The 21091-nt window shown below is 48.1% G+C and overlaps 2 protein-coding genes across 7 annotated transcripts; both read left to right on the plus strand.

Annotated features, from left to right (window-relative positions):
• Nucleotides 1–6274: 6274 nt before the first annotated feature.
• NACA (nascent polypeptide associated complex subunit alpha) lies at nucleotides 6275–21091 on the plus strand. 3 transcript variants are annotated; one of them, XM_010377770.2, is made up of 8 exons: nucleotides 6275–7314; nucleotides 8049–8120; nucleotides 18848–18933; nucleotides 19096–19173; nucleotides 19847–19993; nucleotides 20368–20496; nucleotides 20650–20772; nucleotides 20965–21091. In XM_010377770.2, the coding sequence occupies exons 2-8, from the start codon at nucleotides 8051–8053 to the stop codon at nucleotides 20977–20979; spliced, it is 648 nt and encodes a 215-aa protein (XP_010376072.1). In that variant the 5' UTR covers nucleotides 6275–7314; nucleotides 8049–8050; the 3' UTR covers nucleotides 20980–21091. The 3 variants fall into 3 exon arrangements, with proteins under 3 accessions (XP_010376072.1, XP_030794296.1, XP_030794297.1); XM_030938436.1 differs by lacking the exon at nucleotides 20965–21091 and having other exon boundaries at nucleotides 20650–20898; XM_030938437.1 differs by lacking the exons at nucleotides 6275–7314; nucleotides 20965–21091 and adding an exon at nucleotides 7663–7751 and having other exon boundaries at nucleotides 20650–20898.
• LOC115899912 (nascent polypeptide-associated complex subunit alpha, muscle-specific form-like) lies at nucleotides 10697–18044 on the plus strand. Of its 4 annotated transcripts, XM_030938434.1 has the most exons (3): nucleotides 10697–13459; nucleotides 13589–13648; nucleotides 17078–18044. In XM_030938434.1, the coding sequence occupies exons 1-3, from the start codon at nucleotides 11551–11553 to the stop codon at nucleotides 17341–17343; spliced, it is 2235 nt and encodes a 744-aa protein (XP_030794294.1). In that variant the 5' UTR covers nucleotides 10697–11550; the 3' UTR covers nucleotides 17344–18044. The 4 variants fall into 4 exon arrangements, with proteins under 4 accessions (XP_030794294.1, XP_030794293.1, XP_030794295.1 ...); XM_030938433.1 differs by having other exon boundaries at nucleotides 10697–13648; XM_030938435.1 differs by lacking the exon at nucleotides 13589–13648.

Genomic DNA, 21091 nt, shown 5'->3' on the forward strand with positions numbered 1-21091 from the left:
TGACAGGCAAGACTCCATCTCAAAAAAGAAACAAAACAAAAAAAAAATTAGATTTCCTGAGACCACCAAAGGAGAGTGTCAGGTTCCTGGAAGGAGAAATAAAAGGAGGCATAAGTGGATTGCAGATAATTTTGTAAAATTGAGTATTATACAAGGATAATTCTAAGGCTTCTAATATAAATACCCAGTTCTACTACTTGCCATATATAGAGGTAAGTGAGCAGTAATAGGACTCTCAGCTCACTTGATACGTCATATATTTGGGTGAATGATTGTTTTTTCCTTAAGTTTTAGACATTTAATTGTATCTAGAGGGCCAGGCACAGTGGCTCACACCTGTAATCCCAACACTTTGGGAGGCCAAGGCAGGCAGATTACTTGAAGTCGGGAGTTCAAGACCACCTTGGCCAACATGGTGAAACCTGGTCTCCACTAAAAATACAAGAAAATTAGCCGGGCGCGGTGGCTCAAACCTGTAATCCCAGCACTTTGGGAGGCCGAGACGGGCGGATCACGAGGTCAGGAGATCGAGACCATCCTGGCTAACACGGTGAAACCCCGTCTCTACTAAAAATACAAAAACTAGCCGGGCGAAGTGGCGGGCGCCTGTAGTCCCAGCTACTCGGAAGGCTGAGGCAGGAGAATGGCGTAAACCCGGAAGGCGGAGCTTGCAGTGAGCTGAGATCTGGCCACTGCACTCCAGTCCGGGCGACAGAGCAAGACTCCGCCTCAAAAAAAAAAAAAAAAAATACAAGAAAATTAGCCGGGTGTGGTGACAGGCACCTGTAATCCCAGCTACTAGGGAGGCTGAGGCAGGAGAATCGCCTGAACCCGGTGGAGGTTACACTGAGCCGAGATCACGCCACTGCACTCCATCCTGGGCAACGTAAATAAAAATTATAAAATAAATAAAACCTATTACACTTGTGAAAACTCTTGGGACTTTTGGCTGGGCACGGTGGCTTAAGCTTGTAATCCCAGCACTTTGGGAGGCTGAGACGGGCGGATCCGAGGTCAGGAGATCGAGACCATCCTGGCTAATACGGTGAAACCCCGTCTCTACTAAAAAATACAAAAAACTAGCCGGGTGAGGTGGCGGGCGCCTGTAGTCCCAGCTACTTGGGAGGCTGAGGCAGGAGAATGGCGTAAACCCGGGGGGCGGAGCTTGCAGTGGGCTGAGATCCGGCCACTGCACTCCAGCCTGGGCGACAGAGTGAGACTCCGTCTCAAAAAAAAAAAATAAGAAAACACTTGGGACTTTTTATATATCTAGGTACTTCAATTTTTAAAGTTTGATTTTGTGAGATAGGTTTTAATGTGTCAGATTTCTCTTGCCCTGTTTTACAACCAATGTAAACAAAACAGTCATTCTAGTTTATATTCTGTCTTCTGAGAAACATTGAGAAGCAAGCTGTCAGGCTGGTGCTTTTAATGACAATGAAAATTTTCCCCCGGCCGGGCGCGGAGGCTCAAGCCTGTAATCTAAGCACTGTGGGAGGCCTTGACAGGCGGATCACGAGGTCAGGAGATCCAGACCATCCCGGCTAATATGGTGAAACCCCATCTCTACTAAAAAATACAAAAAACTAGCCGGGCAGCGATGGCGGGGGCCTGTAGTCCCAGCTACTCGGGAGGCTGAGGCAGGAGAATGGGGTAAACCCGGGAGGCGGAGCTTGCAGTGAGCTGAGATCCGGCCACTGCACTCCAGCCTGGGCGACAGAGCAAGACTCCATCTCAAAAAAAAAGAAAATTTTCCTTCCTTTGCATTTCCTTTAACATTGTTTCTGCTACAATCAGTCTTTTTTTATCTTCTGGCTTATATGAAACAGACTCACATTGATTCCTTGACCTATATTTTAAGAAAATTCCTGCCACGTGCAGTGGCTCACACCTGTAATCTCAGCACTTTGGGAGGCCAAGGCAGGTAGATCACTTGAGGTCAGGAATTTCAGACCAGCCTGACCAGCATGGTGAAACTACTAAAAATACAGACCTGGTGATGCACGCCTGTAATCCCAGCTACTTGGGAGGCTGAGGCAGGAGAATCACTGGAACCCAGGAGGTAGAGGTTGCAGTGAGCCAAAATTGCACCATTGCACTCCAGCCTGGGCAATAAGAGTGAAACTCCATCTAAAAAAAAAGAAATTCCTCATTATTTGTTTGTGTTTTTTTTGTTTGTTTTTTAGCCAGAGTCTCATTCTGTCATCTAGGCTGGAGTGCAGTGGGGCAATCCGCCTCCCTGCAACCTCCGCCTCCCAGGTTCAAGCGATTTTCCTGCCTCAGCTTCCCAAGCAGCTGGGACTACAGGCGCACGCCGCCACACCCAGTTAATTTTTTGTACTTTTAGTAGAGACAAGTTTTCACCATGTTGCCCAGGCTGGTGTCGAACTCCTGAGCTCAGGCAATCCACCTGCCTTGGCCTCCTAGGCATGAACCACCTTGCCTGGCCCAAAAATTCTTCATTATTTGAGCTCTGTGTACTATAGGTTATTAAGTCTTCAGGTTCTAGAAACAGTGGGTCGATTAAAATTCCTGAATACAAAATCACTAGAGACTCATTAGTCCAGAACTAATCAGTAAAGAACTCAGGACAGTGGAAAGATTAGTATGCTTGGCCGGGCGCGGTGGCTCAAGCCTGTAATCCCAGCACTTTGGGAGGCCGAGACGGGCGGATCACGAGGTCAGGAGATCGAGACCATCCTGGCTAACACAGTGAAACCCCGCCTCTACTAAAAAATACAAAAATCTAGCCGGGCGAGGTGGCGGGCGCCTGTAGTCCCAGCTACTCGGGAGGCTGAGGCAGGAGAATGGCGTAAACCCGGGAGGCGGAGCTTGCAGTGAGCTGAGATCCGGCCACTGCACTCCAGCCTAGGCGACAGAGCCAGACTCCGTCTCAAAAAAAAAAAAAAAAAAAAAAAAAAAAAAAAAAAAAAAAAGAAAGATTAGTATGCTTTTAAAAAGAGACTTTTTTTTTTTTTTTTGAGACGGAGTCTCACTCTGCGGCCCTGGCTGGAGTGCAGTGGCACCATCTCGGCTCACTGCAAGCTCCGCCTCCCGGGTTCACGCCATTCTCCTGTCTCAGCCTCCTGAGTAGCTGGGACTACAGGCGCATGCCATTGCGCCCGGCCAATTTTTTGTATTTTTAATAGAGACGGGGTTTCACTGTGTTAGCCAGGATGGTCTCGATCTCCTGACCTCATGATCCGCCCGCCTCAGTCTCCCAAAGTGCTGGGATTACAGGCGTGAGCCACGGCGCCCAGCCTCAAAAAGAGACATTTTAAGCTTTCATTATTATTTTATAAATATGTCTAGCATTAAAGTGTCTTAACTCCTGGGCTCAAGGGATCCTCATGCTTCAGCTGCTGGAGTAGTTGAGACTACAGGTATGCACCACCTTGCTAGGTTTATGTTTTATTTTGTTGTGGAGACGGGGTCTTGCCATCTTACCTAGGCTGGTCTCTAATTCCTGGGTTAAGCAGTCCACCTGCGTTGGCCTCCCAAACTGCTGAGATTACAGGTGTGAGTCACAGCACCCAGCCAATGTTTAGTTCTTAAAGATAGCAAAAATATACCCAAAGACTATTGACTTCCCCTTTTCTTGATTTGCCAATTCAGTAACATATTAGAACTGTAGAAACAAAGGGTCACAGAAACGGCTTCTATCTTCAAAATTGCCAACTTGAGAAAAACACTAGCTGGGCATGGTGGCTCACACCTGTAATCCCAGCACTTTAGGAGGCCGAGTAGGCAGATCACTTGAGGCCAGGAGTTCAAGACCAGCCTGGGCAACATGGCAAAACCCTGTCTCTACAAAAAATACAAAAATTAACCAGGTGTGGTGGTGTGCGCCTATAGTCCCAGCTACTCGGGAGACTGAGGTGGGAGAATCGTTTAAGCCCAGGAGGCGGAGGCTGCAATGAGCCATAATCACCCCACTGTACTCCAGCCTGAGCAACAAAGCCAGACCCTACCTCAAAAAAAGGAAAAGAAAAAAATACATTCTTCCTTGGCTAGTCATTACCACAGAGAGAGGAAAAAGTAAGTGGGCTTGCTGGGGAAGAAAGAAAAATTGTCAATATGTAGTTTTGTCTAAGGAGACTGGTTATTTCTGGTACTTCTGAACGTAAATGGACTAAAGGACTGCATTGAAAATCTTCCAGATCATGTATTTATTAGGTAGAAACTGATTATATCTACAATTTAATAGTAACAAACTTTTTAAGTTTTATATAAAGATTACATGTGATAATTTTATAAGACTTTTTCCTTCCAATTAGAGTGTGAGAGTGTGTGTGTATACACAGACTAATTTAATCTTCCTAACAATCCTATCAAGTAGCTACGATTTTTCCCATTTTACAGATCAGGAAACTGAGATGAATATATATATAGGTTAATTGCCTAAACTGACCTCATAGATTCAAACAAAGGAGTCTTATTTCAGAATCTGTCTGTAATGACTCCACAATATTGCCTCTCCTATTTGAGGAGGATTTCAGAATTTCCCATTCCTGGCAAACCCCACTATCTCACTTAATTCTAATTCACCAATCCTAATCCTCATTTCACTACACTAAGGATTTCAGAAATGTTAAAGTAGCTTTCAAAGCATTTTAAATTTTCACTGCTTCCCTTAAAAGGCGGCCACACCAGGTGCGGTGGCTCACGCCTGTAATCCTAGCACTATGGGAGGCCAAGGCGGGTGGATTGCCTGAGCTCAGGAGTTCGAGACCAGCCGGGGCAACACGGTGAAACAGGAGAATTTTTCTGGCAGGAGAATTGCCAGAACCCGGGAGGTGGAGGTTGCAGTAAGCTGAGATCGCGCCACTGCACTCCAGACTGGGTGACAGAGCAAGACTCCATCTCAAAAAAAAAAAAAAAAAAAAGGCGGCCACAGTCATCTTAAAGCTATTAAATCAGGCCAGGCACAGTGGCTCACACCTGTAATCCCAGCACTTCGGGAGGCTGAGGCAGGCGGGTAACTTAAGGTCAGGAGTCCAGGCGGGGTGGCGGGTACCTATAATCCCAGCTACTCCGAGGTAAGAGAATTGCTTGAACCTGGGAGGCGGAGATTGCAGTAAACGGAGATCACGCCACTGCACTCCAGCCTGGGTGACAGAGTGAGACTCTGCCTCAAAAAAATAAATAAATAAAAAAGCGTTGACTGGTTTAGCTAATTCAGGTACAGCACATATTTGTTGAGTTCTTTTGTAGGGCTATGGGAAGAAATGGGAGCCTTTTCATTAACACTGATTTTACATTCTACTTTTCAAAAATACAGTTGTACATAGCATGGTTTACGGTGGGGTCCCAGACACCTAGAATGAGTAAGTTTAGAATATCCAAGAAGTGCTGGGGGCAGTAGCTCACGCGTGTAATCCCAGCACTTTGGGAGGCCGAAGCAGGCGGATCACCTGAAGTCAGGAGCAGACCAGCCTGGCCAACATGGAGAAACCCTGTCTCTACTAAAAATACAAAAAAATTACCCTGGCATGGTGGCGCATGCCTGTAATCCCAGGTACCCAGGAGGCTGAGACAGGAGAATTGCTTGAACCGGGGATGGAGAGGTTGCAGTGAGCAGAGATCCCACCTTTGCACCCCAGCCTGGGCAGTAAGAGCGAGACTCTGTCTCAAAAACAAAACAGGTCAGGCACAGTGACTCACGCATATAATCCCAGCACTTTGGGAGGCCGAGGCAGGCGGATTACCTGAGGTCAGGAGTTCAAGACCAGCCTGGCCAACATGGTGAAACCCCATCACTACTAAAAATACAAAAATTAGCTGGGCATGGTGGCAAACACCTGTAATCCCAGCTACTCAGGAGGCTGAGGTGGGACAATTACTTGAGCCCAGGAGGTGGAGATTGCAGTGAGCTGAGATCATGCCACTGCACTCCAGCCTGGCCAACACAGCAAGACTCTCTCTCAAAAAAAAAAAAAGAGGCCGGGCGCGGTGGCTCAAGCCTGTAATCCCAGCACTTTGGGAGGCCGAGACGGGCGGATCACGAGGTCAGGAGATCGAGACCATCCTGGCTAACACGGTGAAACCCCGTCTCTACTAAAAACTACAAAAAACTAGCCGGGTGAGGTAGCGGCGCCTGTAGTCCCAGCTACTCGGGAGGCTGAGGCAGGAGAATGACGTGAACCCGGGAGGCGGAGCTTGCAGTGAGCTGAGATCCGGCCACAGCACTCCAGCCCGGGTGACAGAGCGAGACTCCGTCTCAAAAAAAAAAAAAAAAAAAAAAAAAAAAAAAAAAAAAGAATATCCAAGAAGTGCCCAAAATAGCAAGCAAAGGAATTGTATACGTGCCTATGTTCTTTTTTTCTGGAAAGGAGAATCTGCAGCTTTATAATTTCAACATCAGCCTAAACCGTCGTGAACCTAAAACAATCAAAAGGGCCAGAATCTGTTTAAAGAATTTATTCAAGGGCAGTGTGAGGATGGACCAACCAAAAAACCAACTCCAAAGAATGGAGGTCAGCCTTCAGAAGTAGGGAAGTTAAGATTTCATTTATTTAGGCGGACAGAAGTTTTTAGCTGGATTACGTTATCTATACAAGGTTGGAACATAATTACAGAATTTGGTTACAAGCAGTGTTTTGGGTTTTTTTTTTTTTTTTTTTTCTTTTTTTGAGGTGGGGTACAGCTAACATTGTTTTACGGAGAGTTTAACACTCATGAGTTGCTGTCATATGGTGACATCGTTTGAGTCTCTCCAGTCATTGAACAGAACAAGAAAAATAAATCGAATTAAATTTATAATCTGAAGTTATATGTGACCCATCACATCTGTCAAGTTTTAAAACGGGTTCTGTTTTTTTGGTGGGGGGAGCGTCCAGCAGCTTTTAAATGTTAATTTTCACATCGTGTGTTCCAAAAATAATTGATTAGCCTAGGTCACTTCCACCCTCCAACGCTGTGAATACAGTCTCTGTAGCATTCGCTATTTAATGTCTTATCTTCCCGAGCTATTTGAGAAATCGCTACGTCGCCTTAATACCGCAGTCGCCACTTTGCGGACTGGAGGGCGGAGTCTGCTTCGTTCTGAGGACTGCGTGGCTCCGCGCAGAGAGCTCCTGCTAGGCCTGCGAGTCCTGTTCTGAATTCTTACCCTTATTTAGTCCTTGACACCACCTCCGTCGTGGGAACGGCCTGACGGCCACTCGTCAAAGGAAGTGGCTGCCGGCAGCTCTTGACCCGGAATGGGATCCTAGTCCCACCCCCTCTGCTCCAGGCTTCCTTCTGCAACAGGCGTGGGTTACGCTCTCGCTCGCTCTCTTTCTGCCGCCATCTTGATTCCGCGTTCCCTGCACAGTAAGTACTTTCTGTGCCGCTACTCTCTATCCGCAGCCATCCGCCTTTCTTTCGGGCTAAGCTGCCCTGGGGACTGAGAGTTAAGGAGAGTTGGAGGCTTTACGGGGCCACAGGGTTCCTGCTCGCCCCTGGGCCTCCTGACAAAATGGGGTCTGCAGTTGGTGTCCTGGCAAAAGCAGAGTAGAAGGGCTGCAGGCCGGGCCCGGAATCCGAGCCTGCAGAGATGGAAGCAGTTGCAGTGTTGAAGGCAGAAGAGAAGTTCGTCTTGTTTTGGGAACTGCTTCAAGGGATCCAGCAAAGGGTCAGGGGTCACAGCCTTAGAACCTCCAACACCGTTCTCATTGTGACAAGCAAGTGTTGAATTTACAGCACCGTCTTTCCCCTCCTGGGTCCCCAAAGTCGACAAACGTAGTCCAGGAGGCCCCAGCCCAGCCAGTGTGAGTATTAGGAGTAGAAGGGGTTCACGGTAGCGTCTGAAGTCGCCCATGATCGGGAGCCAGCCATTACCTCTCCCTCGGGTTGAGAATGCAACTGGGAATTGCTGGCCTTGATAGAGGCGTGAGGGTCACATATTTACCTCTTATTCCCAGGTGCTTTGGGGAAAGTTGTCCCCGAACACACTCACGATTTTTTTCTAACGGCCCTCCACGGAGTTTTTAGGAATACTTGTCTCTGGGTTGGGCAAGTGAATGTATCCCAACCATTCAGGCCTCCTTTATATTCCCTTCCTTCAGAAATGCCCGGCGAAGCCACAGAAACCGTCCCTGCTACAGAGCAGGAGTTGCCGCAGCCCCAGGCTGAGACAGGTAGGTTCCCCTACCCCCACTTGCCATTAATTAAAATTGACCCTAAGGCCATTTGGTTGCAAAATGACCAAGAGGAAGTACACTGTGTAAGAAGAGGATGGGGTTGCAGCTTTACCGAGGAGGATAGACCGTAAAATTACTATCCTGGAGATACTTCTTTAGGAATTTGGAGTAAAAGTAATATTTTTAAGATTCGTGGACGTTAAAAGTTCCCTAGCTTGCTTTCTATTATGCCTGTTGCCTCTAAAGAAGCTCTCGTGTGGAACCCCCACCTCACGTAGGAAAACTGAGCAGGGAAGGGGCTCGGTGATTCTTACCTATTGGAACTAGATGACACAGGCCAAGGAGCCCGGAGCATTTGTGAAGCTCCAGCCAGCAAGTTGCATCAAGGTTTTAGTTAGCAGAGCTTGGCATTGTGCCTTTATCACATGTCTGGATGAGATGTGTACTGGTGGTAGGTGTGTCCTACTGGGCCCCAGAGTCCTCGTAGGTCGTATAACTTGTTTATGGATTGGTGGTACTGAGATATTTCTAGTGTGCTGGAATAGTTCCTGCATCATTGTGTGAAACCCAGGATTGAAATAAATCCTTCTTTTATCCTCAACGTTGAAAGTAGTGACTGTGAAGGCTACTTTTTAAATTCTGGTTAAAACATATCTCTGTAAAAAACTTAGGAGGAGGTAGTGAAAAGTTCTTAAAATGATAGCCTTTCTGAGTCAGTTGTGCAGTGCTAAATGAAGGAACTCTTCAGGCTGTAATCTTCATTCTCACCTTTTTATGATTTTTTTTATTTTATTTGTTATTTAAGGGCAAGTCCTTTCCCTTTTTGGAGTTACAGTAGAGTTGCTTATGGTTGAAAGCATTAAGCTTCCCACCTGTTTGATTTTAGCAGCTGAAGGGATTAATACAGCTGCTAGGAAGAATGGGGAGTTCTGAGCTGGAGTATAAACAATATGAAATTCTTGAAGTACAAGGGGCTTAAGGAAGGGAAAAAATAAAGTGCTCTTCTCTAAAGATTCTGTGATTTCAGTACAAAACGAGATTTTAGAGATTGTGTCATTGAACAACTTAATTTTACAAATATGAAGACTTGAAATTCAGATGAATTTAGAAAAATCTGATTCAAGCTTCAAAACTAATGCATTTACTTCTGCAACAGTCCTTAATGCTATTAAATGTATTCGTGAATTGTCTGAGTTGTATAGTAGGCTTATATTAAGGAATTACCAATGATAAATACACAGGATTTTGTCTGTAATGATAGTCTATTAGAATGAAGTAGGAAGCTCAAGGAATTGGTTATGGTGTCAAAGCAAGTATTTGGGGCCTTATTCCATTTGAGGTACAGTCAGAAGAAAATACATTCCATGTTTTTCTGATTCATTATGTTTGGTAGTGTTTTCCTGTAATCGTTAGACTTTGGCCTACCCACTCTACAGGAAAAACTGGTTGAGCCACCTTGTCTTTTCCATGGTAGCATGCCATAAGAACTTCAGAATTGGCCGGGCGCGGTGGCTCAAGCCTGTAATCCCAGCACTTTGGGAGGCCGAGACGGGCGGATCACGAGGTCAGGAGATCGAGACCATCCTGGCTAACACTGTGAAACCCCGTCTCTACTAAAAAATACAAAAAACTAGCCGGGCGAGGTGGTGGGCGCCTGTAGTCCCAGCTACTCGGGAGGCTGAGGCAGGAGAATGGCGTAAACCCGGGAGGCGGAGCTTGCAGTGAGCTGAGATCCGGCCACTGCACTCCAGCCTGGGCGACAGAGCGAGACTCCGTCTCAAAAAAAAAAAAAAAAGAACTTCAGAATTACTGGTTGAGTGAATTTTGAAATTTGAATTTTGGTACCATGGACTTTTTTTCCCCCCGTTTAACATTGCCCTCTAAGCATTGAGCATTTGTTGATCCAATTCTGTGTTACCTCCTGAATGCCAGAGATACTGTCTTACTGTCATGCCAAATATTGGTGTATTTTGACATAATGAAATACTTAAATTCCAAGTTAAGGAGTGGGGATCCAGTGTATTCTCGCCACTCCAATTCTCTTCTTCTTCTTTTCCTTTTTTTTTTTTTTTTGAGACAGAGTCTCGCTCTGTCGCCCAGGCTGGAGTGCAGTGGCCGGATCTCAGCTCACTGCAAGCTCCGCCTCCCGGGTTTAAGCCATTCTCCTGCCTCAGCCTCCCGAGTAGCTGGAGCTACAGGCGCCCGCCACCTCGCCCGGCTAGTTTTTTGTATTTTTTAGTAGAGACGAGGTTTCACCGTGTTAGCCAGGAGGGTCTCGATCTCCTGACCTCGTGATCCGCCCGTCTCGGCCTCCCAAAGTGCTGGGATTACAGGCTTGAGCCACCGCGCCCGGCCCTTCTTCTTTTCTTTTTTCTTTTCTTTTTTTTTTTTTGAGACGGAGTTTCTCCCCGTCGCCTAGGCTGGAGTGCAGTGGTGCAATCTCGGCTCACTGCAACCTCCACCTCCTGGGTTCAAACAATTCTCCTGCCTCAGCCTCCTGAGTAGCTGGTATTACAGGTGCGTGCCACGATGCCCAGCTAATTTTTGTATTTTTAGTAGAGATGGGGCTTCACCATGTTGGTCAGGTCTGTCTCGAACTCTTGACCTCATGATCCGCCCTCCTAGGCATCCCAAAGTGCTGGGATTACAGGCGTGAGCTCACGGCCCTCCAGTTCTCTTCTTCCAAAATAGCACTACGATCTGGTTTAACAAGTTAGGTTACAGTTTCATAATACAGTCCCTACCCTTGTGAGTAAGCTCTCTGCCTGGAGGTCTAATTCATCTTGGATTGATGTCTGAAGAATTAACATCATCTAGGAAGGTTTATAGAGACTATTACAGTCCTTTTGTGATTGGTTTTCTTGTTTGGGTTTTGTGAGTAAGTAAACTGGTAAGGTATAAAGAAGCTAAGTGATTTTAATACTTGCTATTAAATTCTGAAGCGTTTCAACTTTAGGAAGAACTGAATTGTGCTGTGCACCTCCTTCCCAAAATTATTCTAACAGATTCAGATTTTTCCTAGCCTAGTGGGAGCCTGAAAGTATAAAAGCCTGTTTTTTCTTACTCACTTCAGATTCCCCATCATCATCACTGCTCACTATCTTCTTTGTTCCAGTTTTTGATATTTTTTCCATTAGTTCATGATACTTGGGTGGACAGAGTAGCATAGCTAGCTGTTCTTTGTGGTAATTTTGTTGGCTGTGAGAAAGACTTGGGAATACAGTCCATTTTAAGTAGTAAGGGGAGAGCACAACTGGGAAAGGGTAGAAAGCATGTTGTTCCCAACCTCCCAAGGGTCTGTGCTCCCCATTTAGAGATAGGCTACTCTTAGACTGTTCTCACCCTAAAATAGTTGGTTTACTTTGGTAGAACTTGGGGAAGTGTGAGAAATTAGGAGAGGAATGTCTTCTCACTTGACCACTGAAAAATGTTTGGGGAAGGTTATTGTTGCCTGTCACCTTTATCTAATCCTGCGTGGTCACTTAGACTGTCAGATTTTAAACTCCAGTGTTTCCTAGGAGGCATGTTGTACCAAGTTGGGCTGCATAACTCACCTTTTTTCTCCCCCCCCCCCCCTTTCTTTATCTCCTTTTGCCTTTCTCCAGCTGTGCTACCTATGTCTTCAGCCTTGAGTGTCGCTGCTGCCTTAGGGCAGCCTGGACCTACCCTCCCCCCTCCTTGCTCTCCTGCCCCACAACAGTGCCCTCTGTCGACTGCTAACCAGGCTGCCCCATTCCCTTCCCCCTCTACTATTGCCTCGACCCCTTTTGAAGTTCCTTTTACCCAGTCATCCTCTGGAACAGCCCTACCTTTGGGAACTGCCCCTGAAGCCCCAACCTTCCTACCAAACCTAATAGGGCCTCCCATCTCCCCAGCTGCCTTAGCTCTGGCCTCTCCCATGATAGCTCCAACTCTGAAAGGGACCCCTTCCTCTTCAGCTCCCTTAGCTCTGGTTGCCCTGGCTCCCCACTCAGTTCAGAAGAGTTCTGCTTTTCCACCTAACCTTCTTTCTTCACCTCCTTCAGTGGCTGTAGCTGAGTCAGGGTCAGTGATATCCCTGTCAGCTCCCATTGCTCCCTCAGAACCAAAGACTAATCTTATTAAAGTTCCCTCTGAGGTAGTCCCTAATCCAAAAGGCACCTCCAGTCCTCCATGTATAGTCAGTACGGTTCCTTACCACTGTGTGACTCCTGTGGCCTCTGTTCAATCTGGAATGGCCTCCCTTCCTCAGACAACACCTACAACTTCCCTAGCCATCACTTCCCCTCAAGTCAAAGATACCACCATTTCCTCAGCTCTGACTTCTCCGCAAAACCCAGGAAGCCTCAGCCTGAAGGGGCCTGTTAGTCCATCTGCTGCCTTACCTCTTTCAACTCAGTGTCTTCCTGTGGTGACCTCTTATCAAAAGACTGCGGGTCCCAACACCCCCCCAGATCTTCCCGTTTATCTGGGCTCTCATCTTGCACCTTTACATCAGAGTTCTTTTGGTTCTGTCCAACCTTTAGGTCAAACAAGTCCCAGTGCTTTGACAGACCCTACAGTGAAGACCATTTCTATAGATCATTCTTCCACAGGGGCCTCTTATCCTTCTCAGAGATCTGTAATTCCTCCCCTTCCTTCCAGAAATGAGGTAGTTCCTGCTACTGTGGCTGCCTTTCCAGTGGTGGCTCCATCTGTTGACAGAGGTCCCTCTACCATCACTAGCATAACCTACAGCCCTTCTGGCTCCTTAAATGTAGCTACCTCTTCTTCATTATCTCCTACAACCCCTCTCATTTTCAAAAGCTCTCCTAATGCCACTCATCATTATCCTTTAGTGGCCCAAATGCCTGTTTCTTCTGTTGGAACCACCCCACTTGTGGTGACTAACCCCTGTACAATTGATGCAGCAGCTACTACCTTTGAGGTAGCTACTTGTGTTTCTCCTCCAATTTCATCAGGTCCCATAAGTAATATAGAACCAACCTCCCCTGCTGCCTTGGTTATGGCACCTGTGGCTCCCAAAGAGCCTTCTACTCAAGTAGCAACCACTCTGAGGATACCAGTCTCTCCTCCTCTGCCAGACCCTGAGGACCTCAAAAATCTTCCCAGTTCAGTATTGGTTAAATTTCCAACACAAAAAGACCTCCAAACTGTACCTGCCTCTCCTGATGGAGCTGCTTTCTCTCCAGCCCAAGCAGAACTCACCACCAAGAAAGACCCTGCTGTGTTACCATTAGCCCAGACAGCCTGTAAAAATTCCCCTTCTTTCCAAAGTACATCCTCTTCTCCAGAGATATCTCTTTCTCCTGAAACCACTGTAGCAAAGAAAAGCCTTGGAGGCCCTCTCCCTATAGGTAAGCCAACCAGCACTGTGACCTCCCCCCTGGGTGTTAACTCCTCGGCCTCTGTAATCAAGACAGATTCTTTTGCAGACCCAGACTCTGCTGGTCTGCTTCTCAAAAGTTCTCTCATTACCCCAACAGTGACTGCATTTCCTTTGCAAAGTGCTGACCCTGCTGGGGTGGCTCCCACAGTTGCCAAAGGTACCTCAACTTATACAGCTACAGCCAGCCCTTTTCTAGAAGGAACTGTCTCTTTAGCTCCTGAAAACCACCCAGTTAAGGAAGGTACTTCCACTCTTACTACTTTATCCTTGGTTCCTACAGCTTCAGATTGCCCTGTGGCTCCATCCCCCCAGAATACCTCTGCTCCTCTGGCTACCTTAGTGCTGGCCCCTGAAATCCCAAAGTCTGTGTCCTTACCCTCTCTTCCCGCAGCTGGGACTCCTCCAGGTACAAAAAAGGTTGATGGTATTTCTCATACTTCAGCATTGGCACCTGTTGCTTCCTCTCCCAAAGAGTGCCCAACTGAGGACTCTGGTGCTTCTGCTACTGCATCTTCCAAAGAAACTCTGACTTACCTCGCTGACTCCCCATCTCCTTTAGGGGTTAGTGTGTCTCAGACTAAAAGACCTCCAACCAAGAAGGGTTCTGCTGGCCCTGATACTCCTGTTGGAAATCTCTCGTCCCCCGTTTCTCCAGTTGAAGCTTCATTTCTTCCAGAGAATAGTCTTTCTTTCCAAGACTCTAAAGACTCACCAGCCACGAAGCATTCTCCCACTCCTCCATCCCCCAAAGGGGCCCCTCCTCCCTCAGCTATGACTCCTCTGTCTCCCAAAAGAGTAACACTACCCCCCAAAGAGACCTCCACTCCTTCAATTGTGAATCCGCCCTTCCCCAAAGAGGGTCCAGCTACCCCAGCACCCAAACAGGCTCCCGCTCCTCCCGCTCTATCCAGGACTTCTTCCTCCCTCAAAAAGGCCCCAGCTACCCCATCCCCCAAAGGGGCCCCCACACCCCTAGCTGCAACTCCTCCTTCCTGCAAAGGAGGCCCAGCTACCCCATCCCCCAAAGGGACCCCCACACCCCCAGCTGCAACTCCTCCCTCCTCCAAAGAAGGCCCAGCTACCCCATCCCCCAAAGGGGCCCCCAAACCCCCAGCTGCAACTCCTCCCTCCCCAAAAGGAAGTCCAGCAGCTACCCTATCCCCCAAAGGAGCCCCCACACCCCCTGCTGCACCTCCTCCCTCCCCCAAAGGAGGTCCAGCTACCCCATCCCCCAAAGGAGCCCCCACACCCCCTGCTGTACCTCCTCCCTCCCCCAAAGGAGGTCCAGCTACCCCATCCCCCAAAGGGGCCCCCACTCCCCCAGCTGCATCTCCTCCCTCCCCCAAAGGAGGCCCAGCTACCCCATCCCCCAAAGGGGCCCCCAAACCCCCAGCTGCAACTCCTCCCTCCCCAAAAGGAAGTCCAGCAGCTACCCCATCCCCCAAAGGAGCCCCCACACCCCCTGCTGTAACTCCTCCCTCCCCCAAAGGGGCCCCCACTCCCCCAGCTGCATCTCCTCCCTCCCCCAAAGGAGGCCCAGCTCCCCCATCCCCCAAAGGGGCCCCCACACCCCCTGCTGCAACTCCTCCCTCCCGCAAAGGAGGTCCAGCTACTCCATCCCCAAAAGGGGCCCCCACACTCCCAGCTGCAACTCCTCCCTCCCCCAAAGGGGCCCGCACTTCCCCAGCTGCAAACCCTCCCCCCCCAAAAGGAGGCCCAGCCACCCCATCCCCCAAAGGGGCCCCCACTCCCCCAGCTGCAACTCCTCCTTCCCCAAAAGGAGGTCCAGCTACCCCATCCCCCAAAGGGGCCCCCACTCCCCCAGCTGCAACTCCTCCTTCCTCAAAAGGAGGTCCAGCTACCCCATCCCCCAAAGCGGCCCCCACACCCCCAGCTGTAACTCCTCCCTCCCCCAAAGGGGCCCCCACACCCCTAGCTGCAACTCCTCCCTCCCCAAAAGGAGGCCCAGCTATCCCACCCCACAAAGGGGCTCCCACTCCCCCAGCAGCAACTCCTCCCTCCCCAAAAGGAAATCTAGCTGCCCCACCCCACAAAGAGGCCCCCAGTCCTTCAGTTGTAACTTCTCCCTCTCCAAAAGGAGATCCAGCTACCTCACCCCCCAAAGGGGCCCCCAGTCCCCCAGCTGCAACTCCTCCCTCCCTTAAAGGGACCCCCACTCTCCCAACTACAACTCCCTCCTCTAAAGGAAGCCCAACTACCCCATCCTCCAAAGAGGACCCCACTCCCCCAGCTGCAACTCCCTCCCACAAAGGAGGTCCAGCTATGACTCCTCTCTCCCCTAAAAGAGGACCAGCTATCCCATCTCCCAAAGGGGACCCCACTTCCCCAGCAGTGATTCCTCTCTCCCCCAAAAAGGCTCTAGCAACTCCAGTCACCAGAGAAGGCCCAGCCACCCCATCCAGTGGGGATACCACTCCCCTAGCAGTGACTCCTGTCTCCCTCAAAAAGGCCCCAGCAACTTCAGCCCCCAAAGGAGGCCCAGCTACCCCATCCTCCAAAGGGGATCCCACCCTCCCAGCAGTGACTCCTCCTTCCCCCAAGGAGCCCCCAGTCCCCAAACAAGCTCCCACTTCTTCCTCTCCCAAAAAGGCCCCGGCAACTCCAGCCCCCATGGGGGCCCCCACTCTGCCAGCTGTGATTCCTTCTTCCTCCAAAGAGGTCCCAGCTACCCCATCCTCCAGAAGGGACCCCATTGCCCAAACAGCAACTCCTCTCTCTAAAAAGACCCCAGCAACTCTAGCCCCCAAAGAGGCCCTCATTCCCCCAGCTATGACTCTTCCCTTCCCCAAAAAGAGCCCAGCAATTCCAGCCCCCAAAGAAGCCCCGGCTACCCCATCCTCCAAAGAGGCCTCCAGTCCCCCAGCAGTGACTCCTTACTCTTACAAAGGGGCCCCATCTCCCAAAGAGGCCCCTACTCCTCCAGCTGTGACTCCTCCATCCCCCAAAAAGGGCCCAGCAACTCCAGCCCCCAAAGGGACCCCCACTTCCCCACCTGTGACTCCTTCCTCCCTCAAAGACTTCCCTGCGTCCCCAGTTTCTGTCACATGTAAAATGGGGGCCACTGTTCCTCAAGCATCTAAAGGGCTTCCAGCAAAGAAAGGCCCCACAGCTCTCGAAGTACTTGTTGCCCCAGCTCCAGAAAGTACGCCAGTCATCACAGCTCCCACTCGGAAAGGTCCACAGACCCAAAAGAGTTCTGCTACTTCACCTCCTATGTGCCCAGATCCCTCAGCTAAGAATGGTTCTGAAGGACCCCTTTCCACAGTGGCTCCAGCCCCTCTACTCCCTGCTCAGAAAGGCTCTTCAAAGACATCAAAAGGCAAAGATGCTTCTCATTCCCCAAAGGGCCCCTTGGCTCCTCCTGAGTCTAAGGCATCCACCCCTCTAACAGCAGCTGCCTCTGAGAAGGTCCTTCCTAAACCTGAATCAGCATCTGTCTCTCCACCACCCACCCCACCAGTCTCTCTGCCTCTTGCTCCCTCCCCAGTTCCCACTCTGCCTCCTAAACAGCAATTTTTGCCGTCCTCTCCTGGGCTGGTGTTGGAATCACCCTCTAAACCCCTAGCCCCTGCTGATGAGGATGAGCTGCCGCCTCTGATACCCCCGGAACCAATCTCTGGGGGAGTGCCTTTCCAGTCAGTCCTCGTCAACATGCCCACCCCCAAAGCTGCTGGAATCCCTGTCCCAACCCCCTCTGCCAAGCAGCCTGTTATGAAGAACAACAAGGGTATTTGCCTTGGTTTGCCGTGTGCATGGTGTGTCTGTTGCCCACACCCCTCTTGGGGGCTACCCACCAATACTAAACCTGTGATGCGCCACTTTCTCAAGTGAATCTGCTTGGGTTTGGACGTAGAACAAAGCTCTAGGAATATGAAACTAAATCTTGGTTTTCATGACTTCAGATAGATACATAGTGTATTGTGTATCATTCAGTACAATGTGGCCCGGACTACCCTGAGCCTACCATGCCATCTATTTTACCTAATTGATCTGACATTGAAAACCAAGACCTGCCAGACCTTTTAATTTGCTCTAATCCCTACCACATCACTAACTAACCTCGTCCCTGAGCCTGAGATTTGCTAAAACATTGGAGAATTGAACTATTTGTATTTCTTTTTCAATTCTTAGACTTAGTAATGACCAGTTGCCCAGGGACTTCCTTTTCATAAAAATGTAGAAACCTGTTTTTCCTAGCCTAAAAATGGTGCAGGTATATGCTTTTTTTCCTCAGTAGTCTTTACTGATGCTTGGCCTTTGAATTGAAAGAAATTTATGTGAATTATTTTGGAAAAATTAAGAGATACAAGTCAACATCATTGAGAATCTTCTAACTATATTGATTAGATCACATTGCTGGGGTGAATGGTTTGAAAATGAGGCTGAATATGTGCACGTGACTGCTTTTGACTTGCTCCAACCCAGTTTAAAAGTTGAGGGAATGGCCGGGCGCGGTGGCTCACGCCTGTAATCCCAGTACTTTGGAAGGCCGAGGCTGGCGGATCACGAGTTCAAGAGATGGAGACCATCCTGGCTAACACAGTGAAACCCTGTCTCTACCAAAAATACAAAAAAAGGCTGGGCTTGGTGGCTCATGCCTGTAATCCCAGCACTCTGGGAGGCCGAGGTGGGCGGATCACAAGGTCATGAGATCAAGACCATTCTGGCTAACAGGGTAAAACCCCGTCTCTACTAAAAAAAAAAAAGAGAAAAAATTAGCCGGGCGTGGTGATGGGCGCCTGTAGTCCCAGCTACTGGGGAGGCTGAGGCAGGAGAATGGCGTGAACCCGGGAGGCAGAGCTTGCAGTGAGCCAAGATGGCGCCACTGCACTCCAGCCTGGGTGACAGAGTGAGACTCCATCTCAAAAAAAAAAAAAAAGTTGAGGGGAAATCCAACCTACCTGTTGCGCCTCCATGGTGTGATTTTTTTTTTTTTTTTTTTCACTTACGTGTATCTGGGGGCACCTTCTGACAGAACTTTACAGGGATAATTGGACTACTGGGTAAAATTTAGAGTCAGTCATATGGGTCATTATTTGCCTGTGCCAAGAAACAAAGACCTTGAGGGAAAGAAAGCAGTTACAGTATGGTAAACTGCTCGGCTATTTCTAGTGATTACTTCTCATTTCTGGGGTTAGGGTTGGGTCTTTACTAGATGTGTACCCACTAGTTAGTACTAAGTTAGGGGCTATCAAGCTGGCTTCACACAAGCCAGTTGGTTTACATTTAACATTCTTAGGTCTTGCATGAAGCGTTGACCTGTAGTCCAGGCAGGCTGTAGTGAAGTACCTTCTAATTTCTACTATAAAGCAGTAAAAGTTGTTTCTCATTTTAGGGTCTGGAACAGAATCTGACAGTGATGAATCAGTACCAGAGCTTGAAGAACAGGATTCCACCCAGGCAACCACACAACAAGCCCAGGTGGGTATTCTCTTACTAACTGGTATTGGGTCAAGGAAGCAGGGTTGATCAGGGCAACTTTTGTATTTGGAACTGTGAACCTTCATAAAGGAAAACCCACAAGGAAATTGTGCTATCCAGATCTTGGATTCTGGTTAACTAATACTTGTTTTGTCTTCTTAGCTGGCGGCAGCAGCTGAAATTGATGAAGAACCAGTCAGTAAAGCAAAACAGAGTCGGAGTGAAAAGAAGGCACGGAAGGTAAGATTTGAAAAGGATTTCAGGATCTAATGAAGCACCTTTATACAGAGTGGAACTCTTTATTTCCATAGGTTTTTGGGGAACAGGTGGATTTTGGTTACACGAGTAAGTACTTTAGTGGTGATTTTTGCGATTTTGGTGCACCCATCACCCAAGCAGTATACACTGAACCCAATTCTTAGTAGTGGTAGAATCCTGTTTAAAGTAGCAGAAGTAGCTGGATTGGTGGCTCACACTTATAATCCCAGCACTCTGGAAGGCCAGGGTGTGTGGATCACTTGAGGTCAAGAGTTCAAGACCAGCCTGGCCAACATGGCGAAACCCCTATCTACTAAAAATACCAAAAAAAAATAGCAGGGCGTGGTGGTACACTCCTGTAGTCCCAGCTACGAAGGTGGTTGAGGCACGGCAGTTGCTTGAACCTGGGAGGCGGATGTTACATTGAGCCAAGATTGCACTACTGCACTCCAGCCTGGGCGACGGAGTGAGACCTGTCTCCAAAAATTAAAAAATAAAGTAGCAGAAGTTACTATGGCAGAAAACCCATTCTCTATTCTTGTATGAACTTTTCTCAGCCTGGGGAAAGGCTTTGCTTTGGATGTTGTATTATGTTCCTTGCTTCTTTAGGCTGCTTCTAAAGGTTGCAAACTTGATACTATTTTCTCTTCTTTAGGCTATGTCCAAACTGGGTCTTCGACAGGTTACAGGAGTTACTAGAGTCACTATCCGGAAATCTAAGAATATCCTCTTTGTCATCACAAAACCAGATGTCTACAAGAGCCCTGCTTCGGATACTTACATAGTTTTTGGGGAAGCCAAGGTGAGTAAACTTTTCTTGGGCGTTGTTCTAGACCAGGGTTTCTCAACCTCAGCACTGCTGACATTTTGCCTCTGGTAGTTCTCTGTTATGGAAGGGCTATCCTGTTCATTATGGATGCTTAGCAGCATTACATCCAGTTTTGATTACCCAAAAACTCCACTGCCATATATCTCCTGGGAGACATAACTACCCCCTAGTTGAGAACCACCGCTCTAAACCTAAAAACTAATCTGTCTACTGCGAGTGAGGGCAAGCAGTTTAAAGCCATACAATAAGTTACCTGAAGTGGGTTTACAGAGAGTTGTGAAACTATATGATTTATTTTTCAAAGACTGCTGATCTACTCACATGAATCTGTATTCTGTACCCTGTAGATCGAAGATCTATCCCAGCAAGCACAACTAGCAGCTGCTGAGAAATTCAAAGTTCAAGGTGAAGCTGTCTCAAACATTCAAGAAAACACACAGACTCCAACCGTACAAGAGGAGAGTGAAGAGGAAGAGGTATACTAGGAAATCTTTCATACTTTAACTGTTGCCATATAGCAATGTGTTCGTGTTGGTGAGCTATATTAAAAACTAGATTCAGGAGACTCCAAAGAACTGCTGGAATTGTTTTTGCCTTTAATTTACTGCTTTTTCCCTCTCCTCTCTCAGGTCGATGAAACAGGTGTAGAAGTCAAGGACATAGAATTGGTCATGTCACAAGCAAATGTGTCGAGAGCAAAGGCAGTCCGAGCCCTGAAGAACAACAGTAATGATATTGTAAATGCGATTATGGTAAGTGTTCAAGCCTTTGTTCCTTGACTCCCTCTGCCCTGACCAATTACGAGTGACTTTATTTTGTCTGCTAAATATCAGCCAATTAGGGAACCTCATTCCAGAGCCTCTTCTGAGTTGCCGTAGGTTTTAGTGACCTGAGTTCTCCTGATTTGCCTATAAGAACCACTAATTATCTTTTCTGTCTTACAGGAATTAACAATGTAACCATCTGAAAGCAACTTTTTTTGGTGTCTCAAAGGAGTAACTGCAGCTTGGTTTGAAATTTGTACTGTTTCTATCATAATTAAAGTTAATGGCTTCTTGTTGGATGAACTCA

Source organism: Rhinopithecus roxellana, chromosome 10 (genome assembly GCF_007565055.1).
Source record: "Rhinopithecus roxellana isolate Shanxi Qingling chromosome 10, ASM756505v1, whole genome shotgun sequence".
NCBI lineage: Eukaryota > Metazoa > Chordata > Mammalia > Primates > Cercopithecidae > Rhinopithecus > Rhinopithecus roxellana.

Excerpts from the sequence above, each read along its gene's own strand:
- NACA (XM_030938436.1), top strand. The coding sequence starts at position 8,051 with ATGCCCGGCGAAGCCACAGAAACCGTCCCTGCTACAGAGCAGGAGTTG. Across the intron at positions 19,994-20,367 it reads TAGTTTTTGGGGAAGCCAAG|ATCGAAGATCTATCCCAGCA; the intron begins GTGAGTAAACTT and ends TGTACCCTGTAG. Across the intron at positions 20,497-20,649 it reads AGGAGAGTGAAGAGGAAGAG|GTCGATGAAACAGGTGTAGA; the intron begins GTATACTAGGAA and ends CTCCTCTCTCAG.
- LOC115899912 (XM_030938432.1), top strand. The coding sequence starts at position 11,551 with ATGTTTGGGGAAGGTTATTGTTGCCTGTCACCTTTATCTAATCCTGCG. Across the intron at positions 13,460-13,588 it reads TGGAGGCCCTCTCCCTATAG|TGACTGCATTTCCTTTGCAA; the intron begins GTAAGCCAACCA and ends TTACCCCAACAG.